Source organism: Mustela nivalis, assembly GCF_964662115.1.
Source record: "Mustela nivalis genome assembly, chromosome: 2".
Lineage (NCBI taxonomy): Eukaryota > Metazoa > Chordata > Mammalia > Carnivora > Mustelidae > Mustela > Mustela nivalis.
In genome coordinates this window covers 160,465,249-160,478,142 of record NC_139021.1, presented here as the reverse complement: position 1 = coordinate 160,478,142, position 12,894 = coordinate 160,465,249, and the positions used below count along the sequence as shown (strand labels likewise).

General features: G+C 55.7%; 1 protein-coding gene across 6 annotated transcripts in view; it reads left to right on the top strand.

Moving 5' to 3' along the window:
* The window catches only part of FBXW4 (F-box and WD repeat domain containing 4), an 82,249-nt gene extending 69,701 nt beyond the window's left edge, over window positions 1–12,548 (top strand). For 4 of the 6 annotated variants that reach the window (XM_082722401.1, XM_082722400.1, XM_082722403.1 and 1 more), the window contains 3 exons: window positions 10,883–11,023; window positions 11,513–11,654; window positions 11,836–12,548. In XM_082722401.1, coding sequence (XP_082578527.1) covers window positions 10,883–11,023; window positions 11,513–11,654; window positions 11,836–11,955 — 403 coding nt within the window. In that variant the 3' untranslated portion in view covers window positions 11,956–12,548. Of the gene's footprint in view, window positions 1–4,281; window positions 4,504–10,839; window positions 11,024–11,512; window positions 11,655–11,835 lie in introns of those variants that run through there. The other 2 variants (XR_014309323.1, XR_014309324.1) reach the window with 2 other exon arrangements.
* Window positions 12,549–12,894: the final 346 nt, after the last annotated feature.

Below are 12,894 nucleotides of genomic sequence, written 5' to 3'. Positions count from 1 at the left end.
ACCTCCTACAGATCCATAAAGACAATTACACGGAACAGTTAAAATACATCCAGGTTTTATTCACAGTTCTCTGCCTTGGCAGACCTGACACATTCCCATCCAATTGTCTCCCGTTCTGTTGAATTTTTGTTTTGTTTTTTGTTTAGTTTTTTATTTTTAAATAATTTTAGATTCATTAAGAAGTTCCAGGAATAGGACAGCAAGGTACCTGTATAAGATTAGATAATATGTAGGCTAATATATAATATAAATTAGAACCAGGAAATCAACATTGGTATAATCCATAGAACTTTATTCAGATTGTAGTCATTTCTATGTGTGTGTGTGTGTGTGTGTGTGTGTGTGTAGTGGTTCTGTGCAATTTTATCCCATGTGTAGATCAACATTACTGTGACCTCAGTTAGGATACGGAACTGTTAGAGCCCTTCATAGTCACACTGTCTGCCTCCTGTCCCCTCCGGTACTCCCTCTTGTCCCTAATGTCTGGCGACCACTTACGTGTTCTCCGTCTCTGTAATTGTGTTGGCTTAAAAGTGTTATATAAGTGAAATAATGTATGTAACCTTTTTTTTTTTTGTATGTAACCTTTTGAGATTTGCTTTTCCCCCAGTATTATTCTCGTGCAAGCATAGCAGATATACCAAGAACACTTGACCTGAGGTTGCTTGTAGTGGTCCCTGGGGGGATGCACCAAAGCGATCCCCCACTGAGCAGCACCCCCCAACTGAAGGACATTTGGGTTATTTTCAGCTTTTTGACCATTGCAATTTAAACTGTCATGAACATTTGTGTGTAAGCTTTCCTGTGGACCTAGGTTTTCATTTCTCTGGGATTAATGTCCCAAATGATTTGAGTATCTGTATCGTTTTATAATCCAGCCCTGGTCTAAGGGACATCTAGGTCCTTCACATCCTCAACAGCATTTGGAACCATCACGATGGTCTGTATTAGCTATTCTCACAGGCGTGCTGTCTTGTGGCTTTAACTGGAATTTCCTTAATAGCAAATGATGATGAACATCTGTTCATGTGGTTTTTTTATTTTTTAAGACGTTTTTTATTTATTTGACAAACAGAGATCACAAATGGGCAGAGAGGCCAGCAGAGAGAGGGATAGAGGAGGAAGCAGGCTCCCCGCTGAGCAGAGAGCCTGATGTGGGACTCGATCCCAGGACCCTGAGATCATGACCTGAGCTGAAGGCAGAGGCTTAACCCACTGAGCCACCCAGGTGCCCCTGTTCATGTGCTGTTTTGCCCTCTGTATATTTTTGCCCTCTGTATAAATCTTTGCTCAGGTCTTTTGCCCATTTTCTAGTTGAATAGTTTGCTTTTTCACTGTTGAGTTTTGAGAGTTCTTTATATGTCTAGATATGAATCCTTTGTCAGACATGTGGTTTGCCTATACCTTTAAGTCTGGAGCTTGTCTTTTTAGCCTTTTTTTTTTTTTTTAAGATTTTATTTGAGAGAGACCATGACAGAGAGGGGAGAGAGAGCACAAGTCGGGAGGAGAGAGAGAAGCAGGCTCCTGCTGAGCAGACAGCCCAGTGTGGGGCTCCATCCCAGGACCTTGGGATCATGACCTGACCCAATGGCAGATGCTTAACCGACTGAGTCACCCAAACACCCGACTTTTTAATCCTCTTGACAGGATAAAAGACCCAAGTTTTAAATTTTGATGACGTCCAAATTATTGACTATTTCTTTTTGTGCTCTTGGGGTGAAGTGTGAGAAATCTCCCCCTAGCCCCAGGCCCCCTGTTGTGGCTTGCAATGCCGTGATTGACAGTAGCGGTGAGGGTGCGCTCTGCCCACCTGTCTAGTGCCTTCGCTGCTCTGGATCGTCTCCTCTCTCTGTCTCCAGGAAAGTACTAGTCATATCTTTGGTTTTCCTAAAAATCTGTTGTATTGTCAGTCTTTCCAAAAGATTTTATTTGAGAGAGAGAGAGGGCGCACAAGGAGGTGCAGAGTGGTGGGGTACAGAGACAGAAGCAGGTTCCCTGCTGAGCAGGGAGCCCGATGCAGGACTCGATCCCCAGACCCTGAGATCATGACCTGAGCCAAAGGCAAATGCTCAACCAACCGAGTCCCCCAGGTACCCTCCGAAAGACTTTTCTTAAACACATGAGATGTTTTCATTAGATACCGTTTTCTCCACAACATTCTCTTGGGGGTCATCCAACCACAGGGATAGGAAACTCCCACCTTCCCCAGATAGCACATTACGTCTTTGGATTGCTCCGAGAGTTCTCGTGCCTGTCCTTCATCAGGGCTTGATCTGCTTCCAGGAGCCGTGATCTGCAATAAGCAGCAAGTTGAATCGTGCCTCTGAAGACAGGCCTTTAAATATCTGAAAACTCTGGTCCTGCTCCTGCAGCGTCTTCTCTTTATCAGGCCAGAAGTCTGAGGACCTTCAGTTGTTGCTCGTGAACATCAGTTAGGGTGCTTTGGGCTATGAGTAATGAGGACCCAGTTCAAAGTGGCTCAAACAATAGAGGGATTATTATCTTGACTGACAAGGAGTCTGTCCAGGAGTTGGGTGGTTCGCTGGTTCCAGGATTGATGGGTTCGGCAGCTCCATGAAAGTCGAGAACCCATCTTCTCAGCTTTCTGCTTTGCCACCTCAAAGTGGATTTTGCCTTTACCCCCAGGCTTGTTCACAAAAGCCCTACGAACCCATAAGGCAGTACCCAAAGAGGAGAAGGAAGGAAGAGGACACGTCCCTGCCTGGGGTCTCTTTTTAAGATGGGGACACCTTTTAGAGGAGCCTGAAGCAGACTTCTCATATTTAGTGAGCCAAAAGTGTGTTCCACTACTCGCCCCAAACTGAACTATGGCCAGGGAAATGGAATGAGCAGTCCAGACTGACCTTCTGGGCCTGGGGAGGAGCTCGGCTTCCCCACCCCCACACGCATCCTGGCAGTGGGGGAGGTGCGTGGGCACAGATTCTGATTTGGGTCAGCAAGGAAGAAAGTGAGCGGTAGCTGGGTGGATGACCTGCGATCTTGGTTTCGTACTTGTTTGAGGACCATTCTCAGCTGAAAGCTTCTCCAGTTTATCTGGTTGCATCCCTCTTTTTTTTTTAAAGATTTTATTTATTTGTCAGAGAGAGAGAGCGAGAGCCAGCATAGACAGAGTGGCAGGCAGAGTCAGAGGGAGAAGCAGGCTCCCTGCGGAGCAAGGAGCCCGATGTGGGACTCGATCCTAGGACGCTGGGATCATGACCTGAGGCGAAGGCAGTTGCTTAACCAACTGAGCCACCCAGGCGCCCCTAGACTTTCCATCTTTGTTAGTGTAGCTGATGGTCGCATCACACAGCTGAGACTTCCAAGGCTCTTTTTGTTCTGTAGGCTCTGGGATGTTGGGGTGTCTGCACCCTGAGAGAGTTGTTCTCACGGCCTGCCCTGCCAGACTCCTGCCACTGGCAACTTTCTTACTTCTGCGTGGGCCGCAGGCAGAGGGAACCCGTCCTCTGCTATGTGCTGGGGAGGATGAGCGGCTACAGAAGGAGCACAGGCTGCTGGTCAGGCGGCCTTGGGTTCTAGAACTGACTCTACTGTGGATCAGTTCTGTGATAAGGGGCCTCGACTGGGCCTCCGGGCCTCGGCTTCCACATTTGTAAATGAGATTTAATTCTCTCTGCTTAACAGAATTAGTATGAAGACATTATTTTGAAAATGTGCCCATACGGTACCCATGTCCACTCTCTGCTTCCTCACCCCGTGGCTGCCTTCCTTGTGAGGATCTTAGAGTTTGCAGAGGCTCAGCTTTTTAATTCCCTAAGTACCTGTGGCCTCGTGACCACTGGAGACCAAGTGGTCCTGCGGACCTCATGGCCCAGAGAAGGCTCCTGACAGTACCCAAGGCTGCAGGCCACAGGATGGGAGTTGCTGCTGAAGGTCATTCTCAGGCATGTGACTGGCCCTGGGGCCTGGCATCCTCCCTGGCCTGTGCTCAGGATGGCGAATGAGCCGGGGGTGGAGGGGGCTGGGAAGGGCGGGTGCACCACCATGGCCGACTCTCATCTCCAAGGTCGAGTCATTTTGGAGGGCTTCTTCTGCCTGTGGTTTTCTTGGGGGTGGGGGTTACTCCTGAGCACAGATTTAGGGTCAGGATGTAGTTGTAAGACACCAGCTCCTTGAATAGCTCTCACTTATGAAATCCCTAATTCCTCCTAAACCCTGGGTCTGTCCAGAACCCAGGGAGACCCCAAATGAGAAAATGCCCTGCTCACTTTGGGTGGCCAGTGGCAGTGCACGTGGCCTTGTCTTCTCTCTGACCCTCAGACCCCCTCTTCACCACCGTGAGGAGCCAGGCCTCATTGAAACATCCGTCCGGTTCCCAGGGAAGCTTGGAGGACCAAGGGGTGTGGAGCTCGAAGGAAGGATGGCCTGCTGGAGGCATCTGCTTTTGGTGGGAGGAAGCGGACGGACAGGGTGACTGTCTGTAGCTGTCTTTCCCAGAGAAGCCCAAGCAGATAATAAAGCCATGTAGAAAATAGGATTAAGGTAATGAACAGGCAGGACGGAGTTTGATCTTTCAATAATGCCAAAGCCTGACTGACAGGCCAATCGGGAAGGTGGAGCCGCACCGCCGGCAGGACCTGGTGGCGGGCGCTGTGCGGGGCTGGGTGGATTCCTTGCTTTTAACCTGTCACTGCTGAAACCTGAGGAGCACCGGGATTTTCGCTTTTATGTGTGTGCTGTGCCTTGGGGGGAAGGAGTGCTGGAGGGGCAGTTTTGCTCGGAGCATCACCCCTCTGGGGCCGCCCTCAAGATGGTGGTGGGGGCTGGGACACACCTGGGGGGAGCGTAGGGACCCTGCTGGACCCGTCTTCTCCCTGCTATGTCTCGGGGCCTTGCTGTCAGGTCGCTTAGGCTACTTCTTACAGTGTCCTTTCAAAGGCACCATGGCTCCCTTGGCCCTTCGTTCCATCAAGACCCTTGGAGACTCTGTTGTCCCTACGAGCTGGGGAGGGGGAGGCGTTGGGGTACACAGGTCAGAGAGCAACTATGGGCATACGGCCATTGCTTGGATGGCAAGAACTTGGCTCTCTCTCTCTCCCTTCTTCCTTTTCTAACCTGTCTAACCCAGGCAGAAAGAAAGATGGAGTCCTTGACCTGACTTGGAAGTGCCAGAGTATTCCTGCCTACAAGGGGAGCTAGCCTTCAGGCCAGGCTGCAGGCCCCCAAGGGCTCTATCTTGACACACAGTGCCAACAGCCAACCACTGAAGCATCCCTTGCTATGCCCCATGGTCCCATCAGACCCCAAGAAGCTGGGCCAAAGCCTTCCCGTTCCTGAGCCTGGGGTCGGAAGGGATGCAGGCCCATTTTACGTGCTCTGTGTGCATTTGAGCAGGAGCCTCAGCTAGGTCCCAAGGAGGGTGCTGTGTGGTATATACCCCCAGCTTCCGAAAGGCCTGGGAGGTTGGACTGGCCTAACACCATATACAGCCCTCCTCCTGGGCTTGCTGTCACCATGGGTTCTGCATTTTGGCCAAGGGCATTTAAGCTGGATCTAGCATTGGCACAGGTGGGCTACAGGATGGAGGCCTGTGAGCGCCGACCTACAGCGATCCTAGTGGCAACAGCTGCAGCCCTAAGCCAGCCTGGGGACTGGGATGGAGAGAGGTGTGGGCTGAGGTGACCTGGGTACTCCTAGGGCCTTGACTGTTCCGAGTCCCAGGAGTGTATGTGTGGGCTTCTGCACACATCGCCTTCTCTCCCTTTCCAGCCAAGGTCATCCCTGTTCCCCATCACTCTTCCTTGTCTACCCTAAAGCCCCTGAGCCTCCTCTTTCTCACTGAAGTTGGGGCAGATAGGCGTCTCACACTTCCCCGCAGGTGCCCTCTGTTTTCCCACTAGAGCCTCTGCTCTAGCTGCCCCTGCCCCGTGCTTGGACTCCCCCATCTCAATCCTGCTTACTCTTCGGTGCAGACAGCACCACTGTCACCAGGCCTTCCTGACCCTAGCCCCCGTGGCTGGAGTTGGTAACCCTTAGAGCACTCAGGGCCACCTTGTCAGCCATTGTGGGCCCCGGGGTGGCCTTGAGAAAGGGGAGGGCCAGGCTGCAGCCCTTTCTAACGGCCTGCAGGACGTGGTGTCGCAAGCACAAGCCGGGTCCCATCGAGGGCAGTGGCTGTGCCCACCCGATCCAGGTGTGGCTTCATCTCTGCCCGCAGCTCTGCCTCCGCCCCGGGCGGCCTGGCCCTCCGTCAGGGTGATTGGGGAACTGCCCTCTTTAAAGTACCTGCCTTCTCCTTTGAAAGTATTACTGACAGATTTTTTCATTTTCTTTTTTCTTTACCTCTTTAAGGAACCCTGTAATTTCTTTCTTTCTTTCTCCCCCCTCTTTCCTTTTTCTTTCTTGTCCCCTCTGTCCCCCTGAACTCTTTGAAATTGGCTCTCTGCCTGCTGACACCAAACTGATACTTTGCGTTTCACTTCTCCTTATCCCTTTATGGCAACAGATGTTGAAATTTTGTATCCTTTTATCTGCCCGGCTGCCCCTTCCTGTAATTACGGGCCCCTTGTTAGCAGTACAAAGTGGGCTGCCCGGCTGCCTGGCCTTTGAGCCATTGTGTCTGAACACGTGTGCACGGGCGGGCGCGGGGGCCATGCACGCGCGCGCACACATGCGGGGGCGAGGCCGTGGGCTCCGGCAGGGCCCTTCCCGCTCGCCCGATGGCGCCGAGGCAGGCGAGGCTTCCGTGGGCTTCTTGTCTCCACCACTATGGTGTTACATTTGGGACCTAACGTGCCTCCTTGATTCCGGCCCTCCCCACCAGAGGGCTGGACAAGGCCAACTCCTCTCTGCTGAGAAGCCTGGGGACTCCCTGCCCCTCCCAGAGTTCATGTCCGCTAAGCAGTGCGCACCCAGGGGTGGTCGTGGTCCAAAAGGATTGGCTGGACGGGAGGGTCTGCCAGGTGCAAACAGGGCGCCAGTGCCGGTGCCTTGACTCTGGCCCTCCTGCTGGGGGGGGGTCCTTCACCTGGGCCATATCCCCCCCCCCCCACTCCTGTCATTGCCTATCCCGCTTCTGTCACTCCCTAGAGAACCACTCCATGCCCACAGGCCAAAATGTTTTCTTATCTGTCCTCTGACAGTAAAACTTCCCTTTCTCTTCAGGGACCCCTCCGGTCACCCCTTGTATTGTTAGTTGGGTACATGACTGACTCCCTCCGTCCCCGGACTGAAAACTCCTAGAGGACAGGGAGAACTCCCCCAGCCATCCTTGACTTATCCCTGCAGTTCCTGGTAAAGCACAATGCCTTGTATACAGAAGGTGCTCCTTGATTGTTGCTCAAAGAAAGAGAGAGGAGAGTGAGGGTGGGAAGGAGGAAAAGCCTCCTCTCCTGAGTGAACTTGTCTGGCCCAGCTTTTACCTCCGCATCCTCTGTCCCTGGGAGCTGAGCTGCAGGAAGGTGAACTGTGTGTCACTCTTCCTCCTTGCCCTGTCCTAAAAGCCCCTATTGCGTCCTCGGGTCACACATCCATGCCAGGCGGAGGAACGAGAACCTCTAGGATCTCCAGGGAACATCCTTGGGAACCCCATGTGTTAACAGTGGCTGTGAAGGGGTGTGGGGGCCACGGGCATTTTTAGATGCAGGCTGGGAGGTGGGTGGGGGAATCTGGCTTCTCCCAGCTCGGGGCCCTTGGCCCTGGAGGACTTTCTGCAGGCTCTGGGTTGTGTTGGGAGCACAGGCGGGCCGGGCAGGGAGGCAGGTGGAGGCTGGGATGAGCGGACTTGGGGGAGGGTGGGCACCAGCTTTAGGCTCAGCAGGCCCAGACCAGGAAAGGGAGGGGCTGTCCCAAGTGGGACATCTGGGTCTTCAGGGCCACTACCGTCCTCCAGTTAGCTGTCCCTAGATGTCCCCTAAAGATGGTGATAGAGGGGTCCGTGTCTTAATAGATTTTCTGTCAGTACTCCTTCAGAGGCTCCCTCTTCCCTTGAGATGGAATTGCTGTGCAGCGGGGAGGGAGCCCCGGTTCCCTCACCTGGTTGCCCCCTTAAGGTCCCGGGGATGAGGACACCCTCTGCTTGTTTTTCCCACCCAGGTCCTCTGGCGCATCACAGAGAACGCTGCCGTCCGCACCTGCTCATCAGGCTCACAGGGGCGGCCCCTCGGTCTTTATCTTTCCCTGGGTGCAAAGAAATTGCTGGAGTCAGGCTCGGGAGAGGCCGGAGAGGCCGGCGTGTGGAGGACCCCCCCAGCCCTCAGCAGCTCCTGGAGGCCCGGGCTTTGTGTGCGGCGGCTGTGAGGGAATGGCCTTTTTGTCTGGCCCTCCGCGGGGACGGAGCCGGCCCTCGCTCCCGTCGTGGCCCGGGACTCTGAGGGGCAGTCCTGTTCCCACACAAGTTGTGCGACAGCCAAGGCTCTGCACCCCCCACACCCCCCACAGTGAGAGGCCGAGAAGCATTCTTGACATTCTTTCTGGAGAAAAGGGGTGAAACGTCTGAATTTGGGGGTCACCATGTTATACAAATTGCAATCTAATCGTTTTTACAAGAACACACTTGCAGGAAGAAAAGGAGCCCGAGAGGAGGGGCTGAGGAGACAGACAGCTGGTTTTGTCCCCGTTTTCCCCAAAGTTCAGAGCTATTGTCGGGCCAACCTTGCTCCCTTCCCCAGAGCTGTTGAGCTAGAGTTTTCTAGTTAAATTGGTCTTGGGGTGGGGGCCGCTGAGGGCCCATGGTGCCATTTCTGTTTGTTTTCCCAAATCAAAGCCCCAGCAGGGCTCCCAGGGCCACGCGGAGCTGCTGTTTGGAGGGACAGGCCCTTTCCCAGAGCCGGCTGTGTCCGCGGAGACTCCGGACTTCACCTCCCGGGCACCGCACAGCAGTCTGGAGGGCCTCAGGCCCAGAGGCCAAAGAAATTGTATCTTTTTATTGGCCCATTTGAAGTGTGTGTGGCCATTTCAAGAACTCCGAGCGCCAGGCTGCAGCAACTGTCTCGGGCCCAGCTGGGCTGTCGGACATGGGGCTCCGCGACTGGCCGTGGCCTCCCGGCCGGTGCTTACTCTAAGCCCTCAGGGTTCCCTCGGCAGGCAGGGTTCTGTTTCTTATCATAGATGCTGGCATGACCCTTTCTAGGGGTGGCTTAGATGCTGGGACAGGGGCCCAGAGTGACTTGGTCTGGGTGTTGCCCTGATGCTGCGGTCCTGACTCTGCTGCCCGTCCGGCGCAGGGGTGCCCAGCTCTGTCCCTCTGAATCCCGGGACCGGGGGGAGGCAGGTAGAGCCATGCTGGGCTTCACGCCCCCACCCCCACCGCCTTTCATCTTCTATTTCAAACAAACATGAAATTACTTCTGCAGATTAAAGGGGAGAGCTCCTCCGTCATTCCTGAAGGCCTCACTAATGGAAGGGGCAGGGCCCCCAAATCTGGAAGGAGGGAGAACTGTGGAGCCAAACAGCCCCCTACCTGGGTGTGCACAACTGTCCAGGAGCACCTGTAAAAGAGAGGTGGGGGTGGGGGATGGGCTCCTTTAGGGACTCTGGGCTGCCCCGGCATGGGGCAATCATAGCTGGTGGCCCTTCTGCGAAGACGGGCCCTGCCTGGGAGCCAAGGTCCGTGATCTCTAGGATCTGGCCTTCAGCCTGATCCCTCTCAGGGTCCCCCACCACAAAGGCTTACCTCTTACCCCGGAAAGAGGAACACCGCCCAAGGGGGCTGGGGGCAGGGGCTCTACCTGCTGGGGGGGTCTCCTCATTGCCCAGGGCCAAAGGGGAAAGGTAGAAGGGAACCCTGAGCTGCCGCCTCTGTTCCTTCAGCTTCTAGGGAAGATGGTGGCTCCACTGGGGAGAAGGGAGCTTGAGGGTGAGAGCGGGAAGGCCTGGGGCCGAAGTCTGCTCTCACACTGGTGGTGAGCACTGCTTGTGAGAGGGGGGAGTGCTCCCTCCTGCCGCCAGGGCCTCTGACCTGGGAAGCGTGCGTGGCCTTCCTTCTCCCGTCCTGCCAGGGAGGAGGGCCCGGCGGCTCTTGGGTGCAAGTTCGGGATCAGGCCTGGAGGGTGTCCCTTTTCTCCTTCACCACCCCCCCATCCTGCAGAAACTCCCTGCTTCTCCCCGTTCTCTAGCCACAGGGATTAGCGGGTGCACTTGATGTTGAGGGGTAGTTGCTAGGGCCAGAAGGCCCCCCTACGTGGTTGCTAGGGGTCTGGCATCAGGGCGAGGGGTCTGCCCACTGCCGCGGTCACGGAGGGACTTACACAGTCACAAAGAAATTGTTCTTCTCAGTAATCTGCTCTCGGCCACCGGGAGGGGCGAGGGGTGGGGAGCACGCTGCAGCCCAGCAGGCTGGGGGCTGTGATCACACAGGCGTGCTCGCCCCGGGCTGGGGGCCAGCCGGGCCAGGAACACCAGGGACCGGCCAGCTAAGCTGCTTTCTCAGCGATTTCTCTCCCCAGACACAAAGGTGTTTACTTGTTTTAACATCTCCTGGGACTCCCCTTCTCCCTTTGTGTGGTCTTTATCCCCAATGAGGTTTGAGCCCCAGATTACAGGCAGGAATTAAGGCATTGGACTCAGGCAGCTCAGAGCTGCATGACCTGCAGGATCAAGAAGTAGAAAGTAACCAAGTGTGCGCGCGCACGGGAGGGGGCCGGCCCGGCCGCAGGGCCCATTCTTCCACCCTGAGAACGGCCGCTGGGCAGCGAGCAGGTGTGGTGCAGGCCTTCAGCTGGGGGAGGGGCAGGCACTGGGACTGGGGTGACAAGGGTGGGCATCCTGGGCCATTTCCCTTGGCCCCATCCGAAAGGAACCTGATTTTAGCTCAGGAGGGAGAGCGGCATCTCCCCAGGGACCGAGGCCATTAGGTTACCAGCCGGTGTGGGGGCCGAGGTGGGACAGTCTCTCCTCCTCTGCCCCTCTGTTCTCTCCCCAGTGGGCAGCTAATGATGCACCTGGGCAGCGACTTCCCCCCAGGGGCTGGGGTGTTGGATGTCATGTATGAGTCCCCTTCCACGCTCTTGTCCTGTGGCTATGACACCTACGTTCGCTACTGGGACCTCCGAGCCAGTGTCCGGTGAGTGTGGTAGGTGGGAGGTGGGCGGCAGTCCCGGCCCTTCCTCTGGCCCTCCTGGGGTGCCCCCATACGGCACAAGCCCTGCAGGTGGAGGTGAGGAGTGGCAGCCAGCAAGGTCAGATCGTGCTTCAGTTCCTCACTTGGCAGCCCTGGTTCCCTGGCCTGGAGACCATAGCCACTGGGTGCTGGAGAGCCCAGGGAGTCAGCGGCCCGTCCATCAGCATTCTGCCCGCCTTTCTGCCCTGCCACCCAAGTCGTGTGACATGTAGCCAGCCGTGGAAGCACAAGTGAGGGCCTCATGTGGCCTGGGGTTCGGGCACTGGCTAGAAAGAGAGCTTTACAGAGGAGGCTTGGTCCCTTTAAGTCTGGTTTTTGAAGAGAAGGTGATTCAGCTTCTGCCTCTGGGCCAGAATGGATTTCTAAGGTCCCTGTGGAAGTTGGGGCGGCGGGCACCCCTGACCTTCCCTCTGACAGCCTCTTCCCGCACAGGAAATGTGTCATGGAGTGGGAGGAGCCCCACGACAGTACCCTGTACTGCCTGCAGACCGATGGCAACCACCTGCTGGCTACCGGGTCCTCCTACTACGGGGTCGTGCGGCTGTGGGACCGGCGCCAGAGGGCCTGCCTCCACGTAAGTGCGCCGCACACTCCCGCTCTGAGATGCCAGGACTCCTTACTAGTGGCTGTACTGGGGGTGGGGGTGGGGGTTGGCTTCCTGGAGAAGCAGGGGAGTCGGCATGCGACCTGGCCCCCTGCGCTGGACCGGGTAGGGTAGGGCTGCTCCTGCCATGCCCCCCCTCCCTCCGTTGCAGGCCTTCCCGCTGACCTCGACGCCTCTCAGCAGCCCCGTGTACTGCCTGCGCTTCACCACCAAGCACCTCTATGCGGCGCTGTCCTACAACCTCCACGTCCTGGACTTTCAGAACCCGTGACAGGGCCACCCCGGCCTGTGGGCCAGGGAGGCCAGCTACTCAGGGACCTCTCCGCCTGGAGGGTGCAGGGATACCTCTGCCCTCCCCCACCCCCCGATGCCTGTGCTCCTAGACCTGCGACTACAGTGCTTGGGCACTCCCGGGAATTGGGGGTATCCCTCCCAGGAACTAGATGGAGAGAAAGGATCTGCTGCTTTGAGAGAACAGCTGAACCTGGCTGGGACTTGCTTCCCTGTTGGCCAGAGCAAGGATCTGGTCTGGATAGGCCAGCCCTACCCCTCACCCCTTCTTAGAGCCGTGATAGCTTCATGAGGTGAGGGGCTCCAGCCGTCCCTTTCTGCCCCTTCCTTGGAAGGAGGGGTGAGGCTGCCAATCCTCTGCTCTGGCCCCACCCTCCTCAGTCAGTCCCCTCCCTTGACCAAGCTCTTGGGGCTCATTCCTGGGGCACTGTGGACTGGTCTCACTTTGAAACTGAGGAAGGACAAAGGGAACCCAGCAGTTTTGAGTGAGTTCTGAGACAGCCCAATCTCAGGCTGGCTGCTAAGACATGCTACAATGTTCATTTTTGTAAAAATAAAGCTTGATTGTTCACAGTTCCAGTTCCTCTTTGGCTGGGGAGTCCTGGGAGGCGGTAAGAGAGGGAATGACATATTCAAACTTGAGGATGGGTGTGTTGGGGAAAGGGTAAGATCGCTTCATAGCTCAGTGTCCCTAAGACACTCACCTCTTGGGCCCCAGTGGTGGGGTGTGTGCTACCTGTGGGGTACAGATAGGGGACTGTAGAAGGGCTTCGTGCTGTTGGGGAGCTAAGCTGCTCCCCATCTGCAGAAACCCTTCTTCAGCCTCCTCGAACACACATGCACTCTTTGCAACAATACGACCCTCCTCCTGCCTTCACACTCACAATGTCTTAATGTCCTGGACTGTTTCCAAGGTTTC